Source organism: Rutilus rutilus (genome assembly GCF_951802725.1).
Source record: "Rutilus rutilus genome assembly, chromosome: 9".
NCBI classification, from domain to species: Eukaryota; Metazoa; Chordata; class Actinopteri; order Cypriniformes; family Leuciscidae; genus Rutilus; species Rutilus rutilus.
In genome coordinates, this window is record NC_140223.1 from 7177964 (window position 1) to 7205336 (window position 27373).

The window sequence follows — 27373 nt, forward strand, 5'->3', positions numbered from 1 at the left end:
AAGGGGCCGTATATTCTGAAAGTCCCCGTGAACCGGAAGTTGCAACCGACTTTATTTCAGTGTTGTAACCACTGATCTATATAGAATGTCATTATATAGATCAGTGGTTGTAACGTATTTCCGAGAGAAACGGAATGGACCATTTCACCGAATTGGTGACATTTGCTTGTTGTAACTCTTCAAAATTAAACTATTTTTTAATATTTTTTCAACATTGAATCTAATACTACATATATTTAACCAGGGGCGGTTCTAAGGTCAGTGGATATTCGGGTCTTTAGCCCAAACTAAAATTGGGTATTTTTATTTAAAGGAATTAATTAATTATAAAAGCAATTTAAGGGAATAAAGAAAAATAAAATCTTATTGTATTAGTGAAATAATTTTAACAATTTGCAAATAATATTTGATTTCTAATTATGAATGCATTCTCTCTAAATGAATCAAGGAAATTATTGGATATTTTCAATTCAAAAAGGAAAATTTGATAAATAAAACTTGCGTCATCGGATACTGTCGGTAGTTGAACATTTCTATTGTAAAACAGTTGAATATTAAATGTTTGTCTACTTACATTTTACCAGGCATTCGTTCACTTCTTTAATCATTTTGACATTGATGAGTTAGACCGCTGAACTTTTAGTCATCCTAACAAGGGATTGAGTGAAAACCCGGGGACACGAGTAAAATGTGCATTTTATCTAAAATATTGGATAAAAAATAAAATTTCTTAAAAAAAAGAAAGAAACATTTCAAAGCATAGATTGGATATAAAGTCACACAACAATGCAAAAAAAAAAAAAAAAAAAAGATTTCTGAAGGATTTTAATCATTATATTTCATGGTAAAGTTTAGAGATAGAGAGTGGGGAAATGCAGAAAATGCTATTTTTTAATGTTCTATGTAGTTTTTATTAATGTTTTTAATTATAAATTTGTAGTTAGCTTAATGTGCAGGACATTTTGCTTAATAATCAAATATATTTTAGAGTAAATTTCCATTCATTTTTATACAAATAATGTCCTGGGGACAGAAATGCCCCTTTCGGTGGAATGCTAGAGGGCGTGGCTTGTTTTTTCCAACTGGAACCTGATTGGATCTAGAAAAGTAGGCGTTTCATGCTCTAATAAAGTAAATGGTCAATTTTGATTTCATGTGTACTTTAAGTAAGTCACATTTCGTCACTGATACGGAGCAAATACACTAAATACATAACTTCTACTAGCCAAAAAAAGAAAAAGAAAAGAGCCAAACTTACTACGTCACAGCTTATATATAAAATAAAATTTGGATTTTATACATTCATTTCTTATTCAAATAAAATCCTGTCACCCAGCCATATTCTCCCTTGCTCTGTCATCCTTGATTGAAATCTTTTTTTCGAACTATTAAAAAGAAAGAAACACAAATGAAATATCAAACGAGTAAGAAATAGACAAAAAAATTATACAACAAAATAAACAAAACAATATTTCAACATAATACTCAACCCATCCTCATCCTTTTCACCAAAAATGTGTTTTAGGTGGACAGATCAATACAGTACAAAGAACATAAAAAAAAAAATGTAGGATGTTGGAAAATAGCAATGTGTCTTCTGTTAACCAAATGCTTTTTAATCTTCGCTATTGCTTCAATGCAAATGAACAAACGCACCGTTATTTGTTGTGTAGTGACGTGTGTGTTCAAGTAAGCCAAATATGAGCAGATTCTGCGCAATACACTGTATTTAATATATCATGATGACTCACGAGTTGAGCGCTAAATCTGTGCAGATTTGGCTTACACGAACTTCCCCAGCAAAGTGAGTAAACATAATAACCCGCCACAGGTTATTTTTACCTGCATTTGGTGAGTTGGCGGATGTTAATTAAACCCTTGACTTATGATATTTCTTCATGTGACTGAGAAAACTACATGAATGTCTAAAACTCTCTCCACACTGAGTGCAGTCGTACGGCTTCTCTCCAGTATGAAGTCGCTCATGTACTTTCAGTGTTCCCAACTGAGTGAAACTCTTGTCACAATATGAGCACTTGTAAGGTTTTTCTCCAGTATGAATTCTTTGGTGCCGTTTCAGTTGGCCAACTGTAGTAAAGCTCTTTCCACAGTCACAACACACATGATCTCTCACGTCATTATGTGTTTTCTGGTGCAGTTTAAAACTATTCAGTCTTGAAAAACTCTTTCCACAGAGAGAACACACATAAGGCCTCTCATCTGAATGAACTTTCAGGTGTTGTTTTAGATCTGATGATGCAATAAAATCTTTACCACACTGATCACAGTTAAATGGTTTTTCTCCGGAATGAAAACGCAGATGAACACTGAGAGTTGATGCTTGAGAAAACCTCTTCTCACACTGAGTGCAGTGGTACGGCTTCTCTCCAGTATGAAATCGCTCATGTTCTTTCAGGTTTCCAGAATGAGTGAAACTCTTGTCACAATATGAGCACTTGTAAGGTTTTTCTCCAGTATGAATTCTTTGGTGCAGTTTCAGATTGTGAGATGTAGTAAAGCTCTTCCCACACTCAAAGCACACATGATCTTTCACTTCATTATGTGTTTTCTGGTGCAGTTTAAAACCGTTCAGTCTTGAAAATCTCTTTCCACAGAAACACACATAAGGCCTCTCATCTGAATGAACTTTCAGGTGTTGTTTTAGACCTGATGCTTGAGAAAAATTCTTTCCACACTGAGTGCATGTATACGGTTTCTCTCCAGTGTGAATTCTCATGTGTATCTTAAGGTCTCCTTTTTGACCGAAACTCTTTTCACACTGAGAGCAAGAGTGCCGCTTTTTGGCTTTTGTTTCTTGAATTTTAAAGTTGTGATGTTCCTCCTTAAATTCCTCCAGTTCTTGTCTTTGCTCTTTCACCTCCATTCGATCTAAAATAAACATAAAATTAGAATCAGTTAAAGTGAACCCTGATTTAACCCCTTAAACCCGAAGTGTACCGCCGAAGGTAATTCATAAAGTAATTCATAATTACTAAAATAATTCGCCGGCAGTGAGAATGTCCAAATGTAATGTAATGTATATTTTCAAAAAAAAATTATTAAGTGTACTATCAAACGATACTAACCTTTTGACTCTCCTTGCTATAGTTTTGGAGTTATGAGTCTTTAGTTTTGTGTATGTCACTCAGAAAAAACAACTCTAAAACGCCCTCAGGGCTTACGGGTTAATAGCAGAAAGCAACAGATATCAAGCATCAGACCTTTGATGTGCCAAAGTTTAGTTCTGTCATTCTCTTGTTAATATGATCAAAATGAGTTTGACAACTGTTATAGCCTACAAGATTATGATTAAAAGTACATAAAAGATGACGTTTAAAATTATATAAGCATTTCTATAGAATTTTTCATTCATACTGATTATTATTTCACAGCTACCAAAGCAAACAACAATGAAGAATCAAGAATGGACACCAACCTATTTGTTCCTCAGTATCTTCATGTTTTATTCTGGATGGTTCTGGATCCCTCATGTCTTCAATCTCCTCTTTAATAAACTCCATCTTTAACAGTCACACAGATTTCAGCTGCTACTCCTGGAGTTTGTCCTTCTCTTGTAGGATGATGTGAATATTCCTAGTATTTATTGGTTAATTGTTGTGTGAGGGGCTTCACTGCAGGTGTGAACTGTGACCACTGTGTGATACTGACGCTCACAGGACCTGATCTGGAAAAATCAAAGTTACTGAATTTATTCTGGATTACTTAAACAGCAAACACATATGGTGCTTCAAATATATTTAGTTCAAATATAGAGCATTTTAAGTTGCATATTGGTAGTGTATAAAACAGCTCTAGGTTGCTTATTTGTATGTAACCCAGAATACTATAAGGATGAAATAGGGCACAGGTTATATTTTTATCTAAACTAATCAGAAATCTAACATAAGGCAACAGAAATCCACTTAATATGGAATATGCAGACCTAATAGAGGAGGGTTGAAGTATAAGTAATATAAATAATAATATTCGGTAGCAAAGTTGTTTTGAAACAATTCCAATGTCTGGTAACGTTCTAAAGTGTACAATGACAATAAAAAAACAATTTAAACAACTTTACCGTTTAAATAATATAGTTTTTACAAAACAAAAATTATTATAAAATGATCAACCTCAGATTTGAGCCTAATTAATGATTATGTAAGTAGTTATTTGAACAAACAGAAAGAAAATGCAAATTCCCTTTCTGACAGAAGGTGGCGCTTGTGGAAAAGCAGAAATACAGCGGTTACTCCTGAACACAAACAGCACTGCGCAAACACTACTTTATTAGGCATCATACTGAGGAAAGATAAAAGAAGATGCCATTGAAACTTTTATGAAGACAGTCATTTCCCTTCAGATATACAGTGGGGAGAACAAGTATTTGATACACTGCCGATTTTGCAGGTTTTCCTACTTACAAAGCATGTAGCGGTCTTTCATTTTTATCATAGGAACACTTCAACTGTGAGAGACGGAATCAAAAATCCAGAAAATTTAAATCATTAATTTGCATTTTATTGCATGACATAAGTATTTGATCACCTATCAACCAGTAAGAATTCCGGCTCTCACAGACCTGTTAGTTTTTCTTTAAGAAGCCTTCCTGTTCTCCACTCATTACCTGTGTTAACTGCACCTGTTTGAACTCGTTACCTGTATAAAAGACACCTGTCCACACACTCAATCAAACAAACAAACAGACTCCAACCTCTCTAGGGCTGGGTATCGTTCAAAAAATTTCGATACCAATACCGATACCGATACCTTGATTTCGATACCGGTTCCTGATCGATACTTTTTTCGATACCAATTTTATGAAATCCATTTTAACAAGATTACATAACACATTACCTCAGAAAAACTTTGGTTTTATTTTTTCAGTTTGACTCATGCTCCTTAATCAGTGCACAAAGGAACAAAAAAAGCACAAAGGAACAAAATATTCCTTATACATATACATAAGGTACAAAATATTTTTTTTATAAAGAGCTCATGCTCACCAAAGCTGAATTTATTTCATCAAAAATACAGTAAAACTTGTAATATTGTGGAATAGTATTACAATTTAAAATCTTATTTGAATATATTTCAAAATGTAATTTATTCCTGTGTTGTCAAAGCTGAAATATGAAAACAGTTTTTGGAAGGTCATTTTTGATCACTTTAATGCATGCTTACTGAAAAAAAATTCTGACCAACACGTTTTTGAACGGCAGTGTACATTCAGTAGGTCATTGTTGCAATATAAACACAGTCAGAGTGATCAACAAGGCATCTCATTTACCAGTCGAAGACGCAGCAACTTTCTGCTCTTATGTTTACTCCGTGCACTGTCAAGGGCTTAATCATATCTGTCGCGGTACCGTCTTTGCAGCCATTATTTTACCACAAATACTGCATCGCCCGCTGTTGGCATCGAGCCTGGAGAAATGTAGCCACACTTTTGATCGACTTTTCCACATCTTTAGGGTATTGTGAGTGTGTGTGCTTGCGTGTCATTGAGTATGTGCGCGAGTTTGTGTGTGTGTGCTCGCGTCCATATAGGCTCGCGTCTCATGAGAATGTGCGTGGACAGTTTGTGTGTGCGCGCGCGCGCGTCTCATGTGCGCAGAGAGTTCCGCGCGTCTCGTGTGTGTAGAGTTTGCGTGTATGTGCGTGAGCGAATTTAGGCGTGTCGTTGTGCATTTCATATGTATTTGTTTGAGCACTGACATTGACGAGTTAACCCCTTAGGTATCGAAATCTGGTACCGAAAAACAAGTCATTTTTCGATACTCGATAGTATCGAGGCAATTCGGTCGGTACCTAAAAAGTATCGAACTCGGTACCCAGCCCTAAACCTCTCCACAATGGCCAAGACCAGAAAGCTATGTAAGGACATCAGGGATAAAATTGTAGACCTGCACAAGGCTGGGATGGGCTACAGGACAATAGGCAAGCAGCTTGGTGAGAAGGCAACAACTGTTGGCGCAATTATTAGAAAATGGAAGAAGTTCAAGATGACGGTCAATCTCCCTCGGTCTGGGGCACCATGCAAGATCTCACCTCGTGGGGCATCAATGATGAGGTGATGTCATCACCTCATGAGGAAGGTGAGGGATCAGCCCAGAACTACACGGCAGGACCTGGTCAATGACCTGAAGAGAGCTGGGACCACAGTCTCAAAGAAAACCAATAGTAACATACTACGCCGTCATGGATTAAAATCATGCAGCGCACGCAAGGTCCCCCTGCTCAAGCCAGCGCATGTCCAGGCCCATCTGAAGTTTGGCAATGACCATCTGGATGATCCAGAGGAGGAATGGGAGAAGGTCATGTGGTCTGATTAGACACAGGGGTGCAAACACATGTATGGTCAAAAAAGAGAGAGGTAATCGAAGCCCTCGTCCCACGGCAAATATCCAGATACTACATTGCCACCATCCCCAACCCACCCCTATAGGCACATAGAGTCAAATGAAATTTAGAAAAACTATCTTGCACTTCTTCTTCTTGCTTTACTGCTACTTCCTGAAAACAATTTCACCTGATGATTTGAATAGCTCTTTTTGTAAAGAATGAATAATTCTAGGATGATTGGGGTAATTGTGTAGGGTAGGCCTAGTGCATCTGCATAGAAACTAATAAACAAAATACAAATATAAATACAATAAAACACAAATACACGAGAAATAAAGCAGTGCTTTATGTTTTTCAGGTAAATTAACTGTATTAAGTATTAATACAGTTTATCTTTTGACAAAACGTGATTTTTCTCTTTCTCTTTTGTTGTTTGATTAACTTTGGTGACACAAACAGCTGCAGGTATATTGGGTGCTGTCCCTTTAAGACGAATGCACGTATCTAATACAGGTAATGACACGCATCCGTTTTATTTTGACTGCGTTTACGGGGAAACTAGTTGAGACGGACACTGGCTTATTTTTTCGTGCACATGTCTGTTCAAACACAAATAGATAAGAAAGAAAAGGGAATTCGGTGTTCACGAACTTCACGTGCTGTCTGCGACTGCGTGGCTCTGTGCGCCGACAGACCATCTACATTTGGATGTTAAACATAATATATATAGCCTGATACAGCAAAGACAACGTCGGCAGTATTGACGGCAAAATAGGCTACAGAATATTTCGTTCTGTAGCTAGGCCTATTGACAGGGGCAATATTTGAAAATCAATAATTAGGCCTATTTTTTAAATTACAATTATATATGCATTTGTCAAAACCGAGAGACTTTCAAGCATCAAAATGTAATTTATTAATATGTATTTGCGCCTTCTATTTTGTCTGAAAACTTCCAACACTCTTGCGTGTCGCGTGAAAAATAGGCGTCGGTTGCGGTTCTATTTCTAGCACGCGGTTTCTGCGCGGCCCGAGAAGTGTGTGTGTCACGCAGGCTTTGTGCTCTAACACAAGCTCTAACCAGTTAACATGAGAGCCGACATAAAAACGGACACTCCACGCCACGCAGAGAGAAATGTGATGCAGCGGCAGATCCAGAGTGAGACAGAAACACTAGTGGTTCACGCTTGCGCACATACTGCTGGTTTGGCGCACAGTGTTCTGATTCGCTTATTTACTATTTACTTGTTGGTGGACGCAATCCAGAATTACTGTTGGTTAAATTATAATCAGACCCTCTCAACCCCCCCCCTCCCCCTCCCCCTCCCTAAAAAAAAAACTCTTCGGATCTGCACGATTCACACAAGTCACCCAAACTGACGTGAGAAAGAAAGTATTGATTTTTTAGCCGCGAGTATCGATACATACGTCCCATTCAAATCCCCCGTGTTTACCCCCCGTTCCCGTTGCAGGAAGAACGATTTGGTCAGCCAGCCGCTAGTGTTGCTGTAGAGCAAGTTACCCTTACTAACTTTACACAGACGCAGACGTCTACCTCTTCCTGTTTACCAAGTCAGAGCGAGGATATTCAGAGAATAGCGGCGAATATAAATCCGGCACCCGCCTGCTTAAAAGCAGATGTGTGGGAGCACTTTGGTTTTAAAAAAAATAAGGAAAGCAACGACTTGGATAAAAGCGTTGCGGTTTGTAAGCTATGTGGCACTAACATTAAATATTCCGGCAAAACCACAAATTTACGAGCACACCTAAAACGTCACCACCTGGACAAGTTTATGCTTACGGAGGACCCAAAGCAGCAGCGGCCGCATGACCCAAAACAAACTACGCTTGACATCGATGGCGGTTGTTCCCACAAGTTTCCATCTGCTTCACCAAGGTCGCAGAAAATTACAGAGTCCATTGCCTACTTTATTTGTCAGGATTCGAGACTGTATTCAGTGGTGGAAAACCCCGGCTTTAGGCGCATGGTGAACGCGATGGAGCCCCACTATCCTATTCCAACCCGCGAACACCTCACCAAGGTTTGCATTCCTGGGCTGTACGCTCAGACAAGGGCACACGTTAAAGCCTCCCTGGCCAGCGCGGAGAGAGTTGCCCTGATGTGCGACGGCTGGACCTCGCGCACAACTGAAGCATATGTCACCATCACGGCCCACTTTATCAACGAGGAATGGGAGCTCGTTACGTATGTTTTACAAACCAGGGACATGCCCGAGAGCCACACCGGACACAACCTGGCAGAACATCTGAGAAAGGCCGTCGCTGAGTGGGGAATCACAGAAAAGGATCCAGTAATCGTCACTGACAATGCGTCAAATATGACAGACTGCCGAAAGATACAGAACAGAGAAGTAAATGGATCGCTACAACTCACAGAAACAACTAGACTTGCACTTATAATTTGCATGTCAGTATGCTGAATTTAGGGGTAAAATCATACCCTATATTAGTGTTGTCAAAAGTACCGGTACTTCGGTACCAAGTAAGTACTGACATTTTTTAAATGTGACGATACCAGCCTTTCTGTAGTACCGGTAGTACCGAGTACCAGGTATATCCAGTACCCACTAATAGGCAGCTGCTTTCAGTCGCTTCCGTGTTTATCTGTAAGCGCGGGGCTCCAGACTAATTTTTTTACTAGGAGCACTGTAGCCGATATACAGTGGGGAGAACAAATATTTGATACACTGCTGATTTTGCAGGTTTTCCCACTTACAAAGCATGTAGAGGTCTGTAATTTTTATCATAGGTACACTTCAATCAAACAGACTCCAACCTCTCCACAATGGCCAAGACCAGAGAGCTGTGTAAGGACATCAGGGATAAAATTGTAGACCTGCAGAAGGCTGGGATGGGCTACAGGACAATAGGCAAGCAGCTTGGTGAGAAGGCATCAACTTTTGGCGCAATTATTAGAAAATGGAAGAAGTTCCAGCTTCTTCCATTGGAAGTTCAAGCCCCAGCATGACAACGACCCAAAAGACACAGCCAGGGCAACTAAAGAGTGGCTCCGTAAGAAGCATCTCAAGGTCCTGGAGTGGCCTAGCCAGTCTCCAGACCTGAACCCAATAGAAAATCTTTGGAGAGAGCTGAAAGTCCGTATTGCCCAGCGACAGCCCTGAAACCTGAAGGATCTGGAGAAGGTCTGTATGGAGGAGTGGGACAAAATCCCTGCTGTAGTGTGTGCAAACCTGGTCAAGAACTACAGGAAACGTATGATCTCTGTAATTGCAAACAAAGTTTTCTGTACCAAATATTAAGTTCTGCTTTTCTGATATATCAAATACTTATGTCATGCAATAAAATGCTAATTAATTACTTAAAAATTATACAATGTGGTTTTCTGGATTTTTGTTTTAGATTCCGTCACTCACAGTTGAAGAGTACCTACGATAAAAATTACAGACTTTGCTTAAAACGGACGTAAGAAACATCATCACCGCATGTGATTACTAGTTAACCCTTTGACGGAAAAATATTATGGGTGTGAACCTACACTGGTGTCACGGTTCGGTTCGATTGCGATTATCATGCCATCGATTCAGTTCAATTCGATATCACAATGCATTGATGATGCATCAATTTTCAATTTTACTTTACCCCCTGCATATTTTATTTGTGCGTGACATGATTTACACACAGCGTGTGTCTTCTCCAGGTCGTGCTTACCAGGTTGTTCATAAAAGCGGCCGAAATGTGCCAGATGTCAGCTTTTAAAGTAGTTGGAGCTAGAGACCTGCACCCACGGGACCCAACGCAACAGAGTGCGGCGCAGGACTAGTTTTGATGGCTGAGTACGGGCACAGGTGGTAATGCACTCGTGGGTGTGCGGGTTGATGAAGAATAAAACTTCCAAATAAAAATAGAAAATATCTATGACTAAAACAAAAACTAATAAATTGTTATTCATCTGTTGCATAAAAGCAACAAGAACAACTATAACAAAATAGAAACGATTCAGAGTTTCTATTTATAAGATGTTTGCAGCATTGAACAATGTAGCCAATCACAGACATATGTGTTGATTTCTTGAACGCAATGGCCAATCTGATGCATTTAAGACAGAATCCCCTTCACTGCTCAAAACTGACTTTTTGTTCAGTGCTGAATTCTGGATGCTGGCAAATCCTCTGATTATAACAAACAAAGTGTCGATATTATGAAAGATTCATTGTGCAGTCAGCTTCATTGATAATAACTGAGATTTGTGAGATCGCGATGAACTGAGATGTGCTTTTTAGGAATTAAGGGAGCGCACTTTGCGCGCATTCAGTCATGCCAAACCATGCACGCAGTAGCCTGCTTGCTTTTATGTTAAATGCACGTTTGTGAATGTTAAATTGTTAATACTTAATAACAAATAATTTATCGGGAGCATTTATGCTGATGTGTAGGTGGTGGCGACACGAAGGCTAACTTGAAAGTATTTCATGGAGGTAGGCTACAGAAAAAAATCGATTTATACTTTTTTGCAGGCGGGAGTGGGACAAAACATGAATGTTGCGGGCGGGAGCGGGACAGAATCCCGCGGGAGCGGGACTGAAAAGCGCGCTGATACTTTAGATGCGCATTTAAAACACTGACAGCGAAACGGTATGAATACAGAACACTAAAGTACATAACATTATAAAGTAATTCATTTGTTGATTAATTACTCTCCCTCTGCCATTGTATGCTACCGTGACAAAGCATGTATGCGACAAATTAAGTCAGAAAAGCGTCAGTACATTATAATTGGTTATGGTCAATAACTGAACCGATACCGAATCGTCCTCGTATGCATCGCGATGCATCGTAGAAACGATTAATTTCGACACCCCTAAAAACTATATCAAGTCCAACCTTTAGTTTAAACTGATAATAGTTTGTTTAACTCGCTGTGGCAAGCAGGATGAGGCAGAGGGCCGTGAGAACGGTGGCGTGATTACTAACTAGCGTCACCCGCGCTGCACCGGCCTCGTATCTCACAGAGGAGCTTCGGAAGCATAAAAGGAGGAGCAATGACAGTCAAGGACGAGAGAACAGGCCTGGACTTTTATGTTATGTTTTGTTTATGTGTGTGCGGCAGTCGCCCGTGAGGGGCTTTATTGTTTGTTTTATTCATAGACTGTAAAAAAAGATGGACGACGCCCCTTCGCTCTCTTCCATTGATGAGAACTGAAGCCGCCAGAGTCCCGATATGGCGCTGACATATTGGAACTTGAGTCTGCGCAGTAGCGATCTCGGGACCAGACCTGCGCAGTAGTGAGCAGGAAGTAAAGCCGCGAAATCAACGCTCCGCCCTCACTCTCGCAGAATGCACTCAGGGAGAGTGGATTCTGCACACTTTTTTAAAAATTGATTGCAGTACGACAAGAGGCTTGTTAAAATAAAGTAAATACAATCTCCTCAATCCTCCGAAGATCCCGAAAAAATGTCCGTTGGTGCTTCAGTGACTACTTCGCTCAGAGAACCTGTCAATCACAGCTGTCAATCATGACGTTACACCACCGCATCACGTAACTAACTAAAAACCAACTTATTTTTGAAACAGACACTTGAACTTACATCAGCGTGATAAAAACGACAGCAAAAAAAGATATTTGAAGTGTAATTTAATTGTTTAGTTGGTCTCACGTCCCGTTGAATAACACGGGGAGGCGGGGCTTATGACCTATACTAGGACCAGTCACCGGGGGGCGATCGAGACGTTTTGGCTTCACTTTTCAGGGCTTGTGCGGCACGCTTGGTTTTATTATTAAAGTGTTTGAATGTTCGCCAGTTCCTGCCTCCTTCTTCCTCCTGGGTTTCGGCACCAACAAAGTATGTTGTTATGGGAAGAAGGAGGCGGGAACCGGCATAACATAAAAGTCCAGGCCTGGTCCTTGTTCCTCACTGTCGTGGCTCCTTCTTTTATGCTTCCGCTGCCACTCAGTCCGGCTGAGGGGGGTGTGTTTCGGCGTGAAAGTGGCATCAATGCATACCTTCTATTCGACCTCTGCTTATTCATTATTTTATGGTGATGTCCAAGATCTTCTGTAATATAACACATTAAACACATTTTATTGGTGTCAACAGCAGGGCTCCAGACTGCAAACAAATAATTGCATTTTACGACCATTTTTCCTGCTGGTGCGACCAAAATTTGATATAGTTCATGCTGGCGTAACTAAAACGTTGCCCAGCATTACATGTAAAACGGGAGAAAAAAAAAGCGGAACGAAACTACTCAATCAAGCTACTCAATCACGTGACACCGTTACTACACAGCGCTGGGAGATCCAGTGAAGAAATCCATTGAATTTGCCACATAATTAATAACATCGCAGAGAGATCCAGTGAGAAGCATTCAGATTTGGCACAGAGTTCTCTGTTATAAACCATAGATATCAGATCAAACCGTGCTGACGTGGAAACCAGGATGAACTAACAAGTTATAGAAAGCTTTAAGTTCACAAATCAGCAACATTCACCATGGATTTAATTTAGTAACACTAACTGTAACTATGGTATTGTGATAGACAATAGTCAGACGCTTACGAGTACTACACACCTTTTTTTGCACTTCAAAACTATAATATCATATTTAAATGTTTTTTGTTTTGTTTTGTTCATCCTTCAAAGACAGTCCCCATTTACAAAACTAAAAGTTTCAAGATTTAGGAAAACTCACGCTTATTTAAAAATAAAAAAAGATTAAATTACCATTGCAACCAGTAGGTGGTTGCTGAGGACCACTTTAATAGCTATTTTCACTCCCTAATATCTATTTTTTCCCTCGTTTGTGTTATGTTTATATACAATGTAGAGACCTGTGTGCCCCGTCCAACTGATCCTGCTCTTTGGTCGTCACAGGTTTTAGACGCGGATTGTGTTGAAATAGTACAACGAGGCCCATTTAAAGTCCCATAAGATTTTAATTTTCCAAGGGTACTAGATGGCAGGGCGTTTCATAGTAACAATTCAAAACGCTCTCAAATGGAGAGAAAATCATGAGAAGCCGGCTTGTTTACTCGCAACAGAACAATGCTGTGTTCTGTTTTGCGTGTAAGCTTTTCAGTTTGAAAGCTATAAAAAACACGTCAACCTGACTGTGAAATCATGGAGAAATGTGAGGTGGGAGAGCAGGCTTAAGAGTGTCACAGCTGCCAGAAGCCAAATTAAAGAAATCAGAAATGCGCTCATCGAGGCTAGGGAAATAGACGAGGTGGCCTCTTTTAGATTTCTGATCTGTTCTGTTGTCTGGTGTGAAATTCTTCTTACGACCACTAACCAAGTAAACAAGCTTCTGCAGACTAGTTCAATGCAGCTTGACATTGCTGTCAGGCTCATTGACAATGCCAAAATCTCCCTCTCCAGATACAGGCACTCTGGGTTTGCTGAGGAAGTGTCAACTGTCACGGACCTTTGTGAGGCCATGAACATAGCTAGCCTATATAAAGCATAAACAACATAAAGCTCATTAAAACATACTTACGTTCAACAATGGGGCAGGAACGTCTAAGTGGTCTTGCTGTCATCAGCATCAATGGTGAAGTGGCTCAGAAGCTGTCATGATGACCGAATTAGTGATTTTGCAGCGAGGAAATGCAGACGTGTGCCTCTATAGAGCCTCCCAAAACTGGTGGAAATGCTTGATCCATACAGAATAGCATTATGGCTCTCTCAAAATGTATGTCTTTCTTTATTTTGATAGTATTTGATTTTGTATAAGATTAAGATTTTGCACTTAACTTGAATGTGTGTTTTAGCTGTTCTACATAGCCTGTACTTACAAAGCAAGTAAAGTTGTGACTTTTCATCCTCTAAATCTTTGTTTTATTTAAGAAGATTGACTATTCTTGTTTGTACTTATTGATGATTATTTAATGTAATTTGTTCAAAGTGACATTGAATTTGGAAAAAAAAAAATGTCTGGTTTAGTTTGATACAATTCGGTTTACTGAAGCAAAGTTTTCACTTTCAAATGTGTAGTGTGTGTTGGCTATTCTATATAATATGTTTACAAAGTCAGCAAACCTGTTAAGATTTAACTTTCTCTTTTATTGTTCTTAAGTATTGGGTACTGTGATGCTGCTTTTGTGTTATTGGTATTGAGTTACGTTTGGTAATAAAAAGTTAAACTGGCAAAAACAAACGTGTTTTTTTTTTTCTTTGGGTCTACAACAGCGTTCCTAGTAAAAACTGTTAGTCTGGAGCCGTAAACAGAGTCTGAGAAAACACTCTACCAACATATTATTACACTCTAATAATAATAATAAACCAGGACACACAAAGCATTTCATTACATTGGCACATAAACACACAAACTCGAGGAGCTGGTTAATGTTAAACTCTGTAATCTTGTAACATCTCTCACCTGCAGACTGGAAATATACGGCATCTGAAGAAAATATTCCACATTTGTCCTTCATTCACGATCATTAACAGCATCACTTTCAGCCTCAACTGTTGAAAGTTTCAGCTCACCTCTCCTCGTCTCTCGCGCGCTTGTCTTCTGCGCATCCTCAGTGCGCAGACTCAGAGTGTCATGTTTCTTAAAGGGGCCGCATATTCTGAAAGCCCCCGTGAACCGGAAGTAGCAAACGACTTTATTTCAGTGTTTTGACGTATTTCCGAAAGAAACGGAATGGGTCATTCCCAGGGGGGCAGCGTTTCATATTATGTTGAAGCTTCCCCGGGCGCCGCCATTGGCTATCAGACCATCACCTGCTGTTAGCATCCTATTGACTCCCATTCATTTTGGCATCACTTTGACAGCGAATAACTTTACATCTGAGGCGTTTAAAGACTCCATTTGTCCATTATTTATTTCTAAAGAAACACGAAAATTTATAAAAGGCTCCATTACCTTGTATCTTACGTTATGGCCCCGTAGAAGCAGTTTTTGTAAAAATAGGCTAACGATTGCATCATAACCACGCGACTCTCTGTCGCACAGTAGAGAGATTACCGTATGGACAGGAGGAGAAGCTCGCGCGCAATCGGGGGGACGTGGAGGCAAAATGGCAAAGTAATTAATCAGAGTACTTAGCAAAAGTTTCACCTGCTCCAGTTCATGGACACCTCCTACTCACACTCTCCGTCTCTGCAAGTTTCAGAAGGGAATGATTCAGATTTCGCTTGGCACAGCTACTAGAAGACAGACGGGTTGCTCACGTCACATCTACGTCGTCAAGCTCAGTTTGAGTCTGCGCAGTACGCTCGACCATCGGGAAGTTAGTGCTTCTAATTGACTTCACTTGTCTCCGTTGAATCCAATGGGGTCGCTGTGTCCAGTTTATATACTGTCTATGGTCATTCCACCGAATGGGTGACATTTGCTTGTTGTAACTCTTCAAAATTAAACATTATTTTTTATCTTTTTTCAACATTGAATCTAATACTACATATAATATATTTAACCAGGGGCGGTTCTAAGGTCAGTGGATATTCAGGGCTTTAGCCCAAATTTTTATTTAAAGGAATTAATTCATTATAAAAGCGATTTAAGGGAATAAAGAAAAAGAAAACCTTATTGTATTAGTGAAATAATTGTAACTATTTGCAAATAATATTTTATTTTTAATTATGTATGCATTCTCTCTAAATGAATCAAGGAAATTATTGCATATTTTCAATTTAAAAAGGAAAATTTGATAAATAAATAAAAAAAGTTGAGTAACTTGCGTCACCGGATACTGTCGGTAGTTGAACATTTCTATTGTAAAACAGTTGAATATTAAATGTTTGTCTACTTACATTTTACCAGGCATTCGTTCACTTCTTTAATCATTTTGACATTGATGAGTTAGACCGCTGAACTTTTAGTCATCCTAACAAGGGATTGAGTGAAAACCCGGGGACACGAGTAAAATGTGCATTTTATCTAAAATATTGGATAAAATATTATATTCTCATGAAAAAAAAAAAAAACATTTCAAAGCATAGATTGGATATAAAGTCACACAACAATGCAAAAAAAAAAAAAAAAAAAAAAACGATTTCTGAAGGATTTTTATCATTATATTTCATGGTAAAGTTTAGAGATAGAGAGTGGGGAAATGCAGAAAATGCAATTTTTTTGTGTTCTATGTAGTTTTTATTTATAATTTTGTAGTTAGCTTAATGTGCAGGACATTTTGCTTAATAATAAAATGTATTTTAGAGTTAATTTTCATGCATTTTTATACATATAATGTCCTGGGGACAGAAATGTCCCTTTAGGTGGAATGCTAGAGGGCGTGGCTTGTTTTTTCCAACTGGAACCTGATTGGATCTAGAAAAGTAGGCATTTCATTCAGGCAGCAGACTGTCAGTTGGAGGGGCAAGGTTAAGGACGTTTAGCTGAAGCCCAATCTGTCAAACTGACATCAGAGAAGGGCCGTCATTGCAGAGGGGAGGAGAATTTTAAGATTTTGGCCAAAAATTTATTCTGTATGGATTGACTTGCATGGTTGAATTGTTCACCACAAAACTTACAATTTGCGCTAATAAAGTAAATGGTCAATTTTGATTTCATGTGTACTTTAAGTAAGTCACTTTTCGTCACTGATTCTAAGCAAATACACTAAATACATAACTTCTACTAGCCAAAACAAGAAAAAGAAAAGAAGAGCCAAACTAACTACATCACAGCTTATATATAAAATAAAATCTGGATTTTATACATTCATTTCTTATTCAAAGAAAATCCTGTCACCCAGCCATATTCTCCCTTGCTCTGTCATCCTTGATTGAAATCTTTTTTTCGAACTATTAAAAAGAAAGAAACACAAATGAAATATCAAACGAGTAAGAAATAGACAAAAAAATTATACAACAAAATAAACAAAACAATATTTCAACATAATACTCAACCCATCCTCATCCTTTTCACCAAAAATGTGTTTTAGGTGGACAGATCAATACAGTACAAAGAACATAAAAAAAAATGTAGGATGTGTCTTCTGTTAACCAAACGCTTTTTAATCTTCGCTATTGCTTCAATGCAAATTAACAAGCGCACCGTTATTTGTTGAGTAGTGACGTGTGTGTTCAAGTAAGCCAAATATGAGCAGATTCTGCGCAATACGCTGTATTTAATATATCATGATGACTCACGAGTTGAGTATTTGCGCTAAATCTGTGCAGATTTGGCTTACACGAACTTCCCCAGCAAAGTGAGTAAACATAAAAACCCGCCAAATTGGCTAGTGATTTGTCAGCGTTACCCGCCACAGGTTATTTTTACCTGCATTTGGTGAGTTGGCGGATGTTAATTAAACCCTTGACTTATGATATTTCTTCATGTGACTGAGAAAACTACATGAATGTCTAAAACTCTGGTTTAATAAAATGTGTTTGGTTAAAAATATTGAACATTTATTATTACTATACTGTAAAATTTGTTGAACAGTTAATAAAATGTACTAATATTCTATCAAAGTATAGCCCATTAGGTAATGTACAAATGCTCTTTTTGTGAAAATATAAGATTTTTGATGAAATTGCTCACAGTTTAAAGGTTTGCGCTCAGAAATGTTTTTATTTGCTCAGCACAGTAAAAAATTAGAGGGAACATTGGCGGGTGTTAATTTCAAACCCTGGATTAATGATATTTATTCATGTGACTGCGAAAACTACATGAATGTTTAAAACTCTTCTCACAATGAGTGCAGTGGTACGGCTTCTCTCCAGTATGAAATCGCTCATGTACTTTCAGGTTTCCAGAATGAATGAATCTCTTGTCACAATATGAGCACTTGTAAGGTTTTTCTCCAGTATGAGTTCTTTGGTGCAGTTTCAGATATTCAGCTCTAGTAAAGCTCTTCCCACAGTCACAACACACATGATCTCTCACTCCATTATGTGTTTTCTGGTGCAGTTTCAGATATTCAGCTCTAGTAAAACTCTTTCCACAGAGAGAACACACATAAGGCCTCTCATCTGAATGAACTTTCAGGTGTTGTTTTAGATCTGATGATGAAATAAAATCTTTACCACACTGATCACAGTTAAATGGTTTTTCTCCGGAATGAATACGCAGATGAACACTGAGAGTTGATGCTTGAGAAAAACTTTTTCCACACTGAGTGCATGGATACGGTTTCTCTCCAGAGTGGATTCTCATGTGTCTGTTACGGTTTTCTTTGCGACTGAAACTCTTTCCACACTGAGTGCAGGAGTGCAGCTTTTTGGCTTTTGTTCCTTCGGTTCTGAAGTCACAGTGCTTCTTTACTTCATTTAGTTTGTGTCTCACTTCCATCTGCTCTGAAATAAGCATTATGTAATCAGAATCAGTTCAAGGAGGATAAATGTGAAAATTTAATGAAGAATCAAGAATGGACACCAACCTATTTGTTCCTCAGTATCTTCATGTTTTATTCTGGATGGTTCTGGATCACTCATGTCTTCAATCTCCTCTTTAATAAACTCCATCTTTAACAGTCACACAGATTTCAGCTGCTACTCCTGGAGTTTGTCCTTCTCTTGTAGGATGATGGGAATATTCCCAGTATTTACTGGTGAATTGTTGTGGGATGGACACCAGATCTGCCAAATTCAAAGAGAGGTTACTGAATTACTTTACTTATATTTAAATGAATTGAACATGTCTTTTTTTCTGATAGAAATATATGGATGCAGTTTGATTTAAAAAAAGGTTTGTTTAATGCTTGTCCAAAGTCTGAGAGAAATAACAAGACCATCATGTTTAACTGAGCTGCTGAAAAGCCTCTTTGTCTCCAATAGTTCCCTGTTTTCACCTCATTCACAGGGCTTGATTTGAGGAGGGAGGCAGAAAACATTGTTGGAAAAAATAAAATAAAAAGCATCCCCTCTGTAAAACCACCATCCCCTTTAGATTAATAGTGTTGTGTATTATGTTAAACTTAACATGTAAATAAAATGTTAAAATTATCTATATGATAATTAACAAACTATAAATGACAGTGATTGACCAATCAGAACTCAATATTGTAACGCGCCGCGCACAGTTACGCCAGAGCTCTGATTCAAGCAATCTTTCGTCATTTTTCGCACTTGTTCAAAATGGTCAGACTAAAAAACTATGAGTTCTGTTCATACTCCACTGTTTAAATCACCAATCAACCATCCATTAAAGCCAAAGCTAACAAAGACTGTACCGCTAATTGTTCGACATAAGCACTCAAGCTGCTATACACTCACTTAAAGGATTATTAGGAACACCATATTAATACTGTGTTTGACCCCCTTTCTCCTTCAGAACTGCCTTAATTCTACGTGGCATTGATTCAACAAGGTGCTGAAAGCATTCTTTAGAAATGTTGGCCCATATTGATAGGATAGCATCTTGCAGTTGATGGAGATTTGTGGGATGCACATCCAGGGCACGAAGCTCCCGTTCCACCACATCCCAAAGATGCTCTATTGGGTTGAGATCTGGTGACTGTGGGGGCCATTTTAGTACAGTGAACTCATTGTCATGTTCAAGAAACCAATTTGAAATGATTCGAGCTTTGTGACATGGTGCATTATCCTGCTGGAAGTAGCCATCAGAGGATGGGTACATGGTGGTCATAAAGGGATAGACATGGTCAGAAACAATGCTCAGGTAGGCCGTGGCATTTAAACGATGCCCAATTGGCACTAAGGGGCCTAAAGTGTCCCAAGAAAACATCCCCCACACCATTACACCACCACCACCAGCCTGCACAGTGGTAACAAGGCATGATGGATCCATGTTCTCATTCTGTTTACGCCAAATTCTGACTCTACCATCAGAACGTCTCAACAAAAATCGAGACTCATCAGACCAGGCAACATTTTTCCAGTCTGTAACTGTCCAATTTTGGTGAGCTCGTGCAAATTGTAGCCTCTTTTTCCTATTTGTAGTGGAGATGAGTGGTACCCGGTGGGGTCTTCTGCTGTTGTAGCCCATCCGCCTCAAGGTTGTGCGTGTTGTGGCTTCACAAATGCTTTGCTGCATACCTCGGTTGTAACTAGTGATCGACCGATGTATCGGTTTACCGATATTTTTACCGATATTTAAGCATTTTCCCATAATCGGGTATCGGTTTTGTAATATCGGATTCGCCGATAAACGGCGCCATCTTGTGGCCGTTTTGAGAATTCCGCCATTGCAGCCCGCGTCTGAGGAGATCAGTCAACAACAACTCTGTGCACAGGTAAAACATATGTTCTGCTTGCTTTGCTTTAATTTTTCAACTTTATTTAACATAACAGACATGCAGAAATGAGATTTGAGACATGAATGCCTGATATAGCCTAGTTTATTTATGCAGCTTGGTTCTAAAAAATTGAGACGAACTCATGGAGTCACGTAGCGTAATCCGTCATGTCCTGCCCCAATAAAGACGTAACTTTACATGAATTAAATAAAACAGACATGAATGAGTGCATGTTGAAAATAAAAGCACTGAATTTAATTCTCTATCAGTTGTATTTGCTCACCATTAGTCTCGAGAAAAAAGTTCGTTCATATTGCTGAGCACTCACTGGGTTGATGATCAGGATGCTCACGGCCACTGAATGAAACTTTTGACAAGATTATCTTGTTTAAACATCCTAGATTATATTATTTACTACATAGCAATTATTTCGCTAATAACGTTACACATCTAAATATACCGCTTTGTGGAAATTAATTATTTATTATCTCCACGCGCGATCGCGGTTGAGTTCTGTGTAAAATAAATGCATAGATAAACAGCACTTTGTCAGTTGGCATTTCATGATATAGATTCAATCTAGATCATGAAATGTCAACTGACAAAGTGCTGTTTATATAGTCTCGAAAAAAAAAAGTTTGTTCATATTGCTGCGCACTCACTGGATTGATGACCAGGAATGCTCAAGCACGGCTACTGCATGAAACTTTTGACAATATTATCTCGTTTAAACAACCTAAATTATATTATCATTTACTGCATAACCATTATTTCGCTAATACAAATCTAAATAAATACCGCTCTGTGGAAATTAATTATTTATTATCTCCACGCGCGATCGCGGTTGAGTAAGTTATATAGTTCTGTGTAAACGCATAGATAAACAGCACTTTGTCAGAAAGGATTTCATGATCTAGACCGACAAAAACATTATTAATAATTAATAACATACTAGTTGGAAAATGCAAATATGCTGTTTTGTTTGTTACTTTCCTGATAATGTTATATTCCAGCTAATATTATTCAGTGAATTAATATTACCCAGTGAATTATTCCTCACTCTTTAAACCTATTAAATGGCACATATAAACCTTCTAAAACTGTTTAAAATGAATTACATTTCAATACAAAATACAATACAAAAAATACCTCCAACATGTGGAACCACTTAAAGATACATCACTCAACTATCTTTGAATATATGTTAGAATAATTTTTGTGCTTTATTTTTTACCTCATCAAAGCTTTTATTTTTAAACAAAGACACTTAGTAACAATGCACTTTATTTTTTGGACTCAGACCCCTCTATTTATTTGTGTATAAATATAAAGTTTTTTATGTATGCAAGGAGGGAGTGATTGTTATAAATAAAATTGTTTGTTCAGTTCATTTGTGTTGTAATAATTGTGTCAAAAACAGAAGTATAACAGTAAATAAATATCGGTTCTGCATATCGGTAATCGGCACATAAACATGCAAATAATCGGTATCGGTATCGGTTATAAAAAATCAATATCGGTCGATCACTAGTTGTAACGAGTGGTTATTTCAGACAAAGTTGCTCTTCTATCAGCTTGAATCAGTCGGCCCATTCTCCTCTGACCTCTAGCATCAACAAGGCATTTTCGCCCACAGGACTGCCACATACTGGATGTTTTTCCCTTTTCACACCATTCTTTGTAAACCCTAGAAATGGTTGTGCGTGAAAATCCCAGTAACTGAGCAGATTGTGAAATACTCAGACCGGCCCGTCTGGCACCAACAACCATGCCACGCTCAAAATTGCTTAAATCACCTTTCTTTCCCATTCTGACATTCAGTTTGGAGTTCAGGAGATTGTCTTGACCAGGACCACACCCCTAAATGCATTGAAGCAACTGCCATGTGATTGGTTGATTAGATAATTGCATTAATGAGAAATTGAACAGGTGTTCCTAATAATCCTTTAGGTGAATGTAGTTCGAAAGTGGCAGTTTTGATGGAGTTTCTGGCTGTTTCTATCTAGAATATTATAATTTTTATTCAGAATACAAAGAATGAGTGCTTGTGACTGTGAGGGGTGAGAGAAAGAGAGAGTGCATTTCATTCAGAAATGATAACCCTGTTCTTTTTACCAAGCGGCAACCTTCCTCTCTCTCTCTCTCTCTCTCTCTCTCTCTCTCTCTCTCTCTCTCTCTCTCTCTCTCTCTCTCTCTCTCGAAACCAACACGGAAGTGACATTCACTGCAATTCATCAACTGGCCGCTAGAGACAGGCTGCAAAAGCGAGTCAATCCCATATACCCCCCATGTAGGGATGTCACAATACCAAAATTCCAGTTCTCGGTACCAATTTCGGTACCACAGCAAAATCTATTGGAACTATTTTTCCAAGTTAAACCGAACTTTTATTTTGACGGGTTGCCGTGAAGACCTTTGAGTTTCTGTGTGTGTATGATATGACGATAGTTTTTTCTCATATTAAAACAGTAAAATGCTCATGAAGTGACTCTCAGAGTGGCTCTGGAGATGAATTTCATCATGTCATCACATCGTGAGGCAGCAGAGACTGAAAACAGCTCAAGCGTCACTCGTGCTACAGTGTGTGTGTGTGTGTGTGTGAGGTAAATGAAACAGCGCATCTGCGCCATTCATTCACACAGAGACAAGCAGAACATGCAGGGTTAATATTTAAATACTATAGTCTTTTTGCAGTTTAATACACACAGACACTATATATATATATATCTACGTGGTATATCGGCTACAGACAGTGCTCCAAGTAAAAAAGTTAGATGCTTAAATAAAAACACAGAAGCGACTTAAAGCAACTGCCTATTACTGGGTACCGAATGTACCCGGTACAACAGAAATGCTGGAATCGTCACATTTTCAGTACTGACTTGGTACCAAAGTACCGGTACTTTGGCAACACTACCCCCATGTTAATTTGACCAACTTTACAGCAGAAAAAAAAAAGTGTTTACAGCCTGGTGCAAAAAGTGGATTTGGTTTATATACAATTGAAATCGAAATTATTCAACCCCCATTGCAAATCATGTTTATTGGCAAAATTTAAGACTTTCAGCTGTTTGCAATGAACATATTAAACAAAAGTAATTGGAATAGCTCAACAAAACAATGTTTCAAGTGGTTTCCCCAAATTTAACTGAAAATGCAAATTTTAAAGACTTCTGCAGTTTAAAAATCCCAAAATTCTTATTCAATCCCCTGAATAGGATCCCTCACAACAGCACAAATCTGCAAAAAAGATGTTGTCTCAAGCACACCTGATGCAACTAATCAAGGGCTTCATTAGTTGCACCAGGTTTGCTTGAGCTAGAACACATGCAATATCTGATCTGGCTTGTTTTGTTGAGTAGGGCTGTCGCGATAACCGCAATATTGCAGTACCACGCTACTGACAAGCCAACCGCAGAGGAATTCAAGTAACCGCAGCAACCGCGATATTCGCGTGTTTTCTTTTATCATAAGGTTATTCCCTTCTTGTTTTGAACTTTGTGCATGTGTATTGAATGTTAAATAAGTTAATAATGATAATAAGACGCGGCGATCATGGTTTTATCATGGTGATTTGTACAGAGGCAATGAGAGAGATCGACTGAGCGCGTGCGATTACCTGCGTCTGTCTTTGAGGTCAAGTCATATTCGTGAAAAGGTTGCCGTGTCCAAGGAAAGTTAAATATTTGTCCTGTCATCCTTTTAACGTTTAAAATAAAGGGTATTTACCATGAATGGTATCAGTGACAGGCCGACAGCGCTGGTCAGCATCCACAGCGCGAGGAACTCGCGGTCGCGGGAAACAAAACTCAGTGAGTCACGTATTGAATCAATGCCATTTGTCTCTATTAAGTGAAGCTTCAGCGTTACCCATGCGACGCATTGCTGGTCAGCTGAGCCTTGAAAAGTGTAGATCAAAGTTAAAAATAATGAACCTTGTTTCATTACTATCTTTTAATGAATCAATCAGCGTTTTTGAACGTGTTGTTGAATGAATGGTTTATGACTCACTCAAAGACAGTTCGTTGCCGTAACAACTGCGCGCTGAGTGACAGGCTTTCAATGCGGAGAGACGCTGTTTTGTTTCGGTTTATTGGTTACTGAAAATTTACTCGTTTTTGTGCATGCTGACCACATCGTGACACTTATTTATATAGCAACAAATAAATATAAATAATTCAAAATAAATTAATAAATGTCGTAAAACCGCATATCGCGCTATTGAGCCACTCAAAATTACCATAAGGGAAAATCCTTCACCGCGACAGCCCTATTGTTGAGTGTCACGTTTGACTGCAAGTTAGAAATATGGCTAAGTCAAAAGAATGGTCCAAAAAGATAAGAGAAGCACTAACTAACGTCACCTGCGCGCTGCACCGGTCTCGTATCTCAGGGAGGAGCTTCGGAAGCATAAAAGGAGGAGCGACGACAGTGAAGGACGAGAGAACAGGCCTGGACTTTTATGTTATGTTTTGTTTATGTGTGTGCGGCAGTCGTCCGTGAGGGGCTGCCACCTTTACTTTCGTTTATTGTTTGTTTTATTGTTAAAGTCTTTGAATGTTCGCCGGTTCCTGCCTACTTCTTCCTCCTGGGTTTCGGCACCAACGAAGTATGTTGTTATGAGAAGAAGGAGACGGGAACCGGCACAACATAAAAGTCCAGGCCTGGTTCTCTCTCGTCCTTCACTGTCGTCGCCAGTAGCGGTTTTTGGCATGGGCGAACCAGGCAGGCATTTTTTCATGTCACATGGGGGGCGGGCGGGCGGCACAAGCAGTTAAATTAAAAAAATCCTCTGCGCCGCAAAGTGTTTTTCTATTATCTATCATTTCACTGTGTGAGGAATTGGTAAATTGGCACCCCTGCTTGCTGAGAAGGTGCCGTGCACAGAAGCTGTGTCAATAGGGGAAAGGGGAGGGGGACAGTTCAGCAATGGATCTCTCACAAATGGAACGGACAAGGGGGAACAACGGGGGATCCACTGTATAGAGCAAGGGTCTCCAACACGTCGCTCGCGAGCTACCAGTAGCTCGTGGCCTGATTGGAGGTAGCTCTCCAAGGGGCCGTTCACATATTGCGGCTTTTGCCTGCTCGAGTTCGTTATTTCAAATGTAGGCGCGCGGGAAGCGCGCTCATAATTGAAGCGACGCGCTCATTTTTTCCAGGGGCAGCGAGATGAAAAATCTAAACTTTTCAGTATGGGGGTCCACCCAAACACTACGGGAGTTTTTCTCTTCTCCGTAAATAAATCTTGTAGGAGAGCTAAAGCAATTTTTGGTGGTGGAAATCCATTAGCTACTACAACTTTTGTCATTGTGGAGAGCGCAGTGCATGGTTGCATTAGGATTGTGAACCTACACTGGTCTCACGGTTCGGTTCGATTACGATTATCATGTCATCGATTCAGTTCAATTCGATATCACGATGCACTGCATCCTCAATTTTCAATTTTACTTCAAAAGTGATGTGCGCACGTGTGTGTGCGTGTGCTCGCCTGTTCGAGAAGTCGCAGTGAGAGAAACAGTGACATTCCAGTTAAAAGGGAGTAAAGCTTATTTATGCCATTTAGAAAAGGAAAATCTGTCAAATAAATTTTGTTTTAAAGAAATGTTCATTTAAAAGCAGCGCTCATGGGGCGGTACTTCCGCCTACGTCCAGCATGACTTTTCCAACGTGATTACATAATGCCTGGCGCATCGCAGACCAGCACAAGACGAACAATTGTGGTTAAAAAGTATATAAATTTCTATTTTTTTTATTTGAAAATGACAGATCGTTTCACCAGATAAGACCCAATTCCTCAGAAGGGATCGTGCAGAGCCCTTTGAAACTGCATTGATTTGGACGTTGTGTGGAGAAAAATCCTGAAATGTTTTCCTCAAAAAAACTTAATTTATTTTCCACTGAAGAAAGAAATACATGAACATCTTAGATGGCATTGGGGTGAGTAAATTATCAGGAAATTTTCATTTTGAGGTGAACTAATCCTTTAAAGTTAATTTTATCTACAACACAAATTAAGCTCAGTGCTTTATTGTCAGCTCAACAGTATTACCACTTTCTGTAAAACTTAGTGGCTCTGGTGCTGCTGCCCTAAAATGTTAGTCTGGAGCCCTGTGAACTTAAAATGAAACTGCACATTGTAATTTATGGTCGTTATGTCTATTTATTACCAAGGCATGTGTAAGTAATACAGTCAAAATAGGGGAAAATGTAAATTTTCAGCCTGTGCTCGTAAAAAATATCAGTTATGGGCTACAACAGCGTTACTAGTAAAAACAGTTAGTCTGGAGCCCTAAACAGAGTCTGTGAAAACACTCTAGCCTACCAACATATTATTACACTCTAATAATAATAAACCAGGACACACAAAGCATTTCATTACACTGGCACATAAACACACAAACTCGAGGAGCTGGTTAATGCTAGACTAAACTAAACTGTAACATCTCTCACCTACAGACTGGAAATATATGGCATCCGAAGAAAATATTCCACATTTGACCTTCATTCGCGATCATTAACAGCGTCACTTTCAGCCTCAACTGGTGAAAGTTTCAGCTCGTCTCTTCTCATCTCTCTCGCTTCTGTGCATCCTCAGTGCGCAGACTCAGAGTGTCATGTTTCTTAAAGGGGCCGCATATTCTGAAAGTCCCCGTGAACCGGAAGTTGCAACCGACTTTATTTCAGTGTTGTGACGTATTTCCGAGAGAAACGGAATGGGCCATTACACCGAATGGGTGACATTTGCTTGTATCCCTTCAAAATTAAACTTTATATTTTTTATATTTTTTCAACATTGAATCTAATACTACATATATTTAACTATTCAAAATGTGTATTGGTCAATCTCAGGGAACTTTATTTAAATTTTTACAAGGTTTATAAGCAGAAGATGGACG

General features: G+C 38.9%; 2 protein-coding genes and 1 long non-coding RNA gene across 3 annotated transcripts; all 3 read right to left on the minus strand.

Annotated features, from left to right (window-relative positions):
• The window catches only part of LOC311296657 (uncharacterized protein), a 116960-nt gene that overhangs the window by 8240 nt on the left and 81347 nt on the right, over positions 1–27373 (minus strand).
• On the minus strand, positions 588–14856 carry LOC311296661 (uncharacterized protein). Of its 2 annotated transcripts, XM_084418547.1 has the most exons (4): positions 14702–14856; positions 13820–13890; positions 3437–3685; positions 588–2889 (listed from the first exon to the last, which is right to left on the minus strand). In XM_084418547.1, the coding sequence occupies exons 3-4, from the start codon at positions 3519–3521 to the stop codon at positions 1871–1873; spliced, it is 1104 nt and encodes a 367-aa protein (XP_084274673.1). In that variant the 5' UTR covers positions 3522–3685; positions 13820–13890; positions 14702–14856; the 3' UTR covers positions 588–1870. The 2 variants fall into 2 exon arrangements, with proteins under 2 accessions (XP_084274673.1, XP_084274672.1); XM_084418546.1 differs by lacking the exon at positions 13820–13890 and having other exon boundaries at positions 14702–14843.
• On the minus strand, positions 16731–27088 carry LOC311296677. The gene is made up of 3 exons (XR_014628661.1): positions 26928–27088; positions 18657–18855; positions 16731–18573 (listed from the first exon to the last, which is right to left on the minus strand). It is a non-coding gene; the product is annotated as an uncharacterized lncRNA (long non-coding RNA).

Bases quoted from the DNA above. Each gene is read 5' to 3' on its own strand.
- LOC311296661 (XM_084418547.1), bottom strand. From the start codon at position 3,521: ATGGAGTTTATTAAAGAGGAGATTGAAGACATGAGGGATCCAGAACCA. The intron at 2,890-3,436 runs GTTGGTGTCCAT...TGTTTATTTTAG, and splicing joins AGATACTGAGGAACAAATAG to ATCGAATGGAGGTGAAAGAG.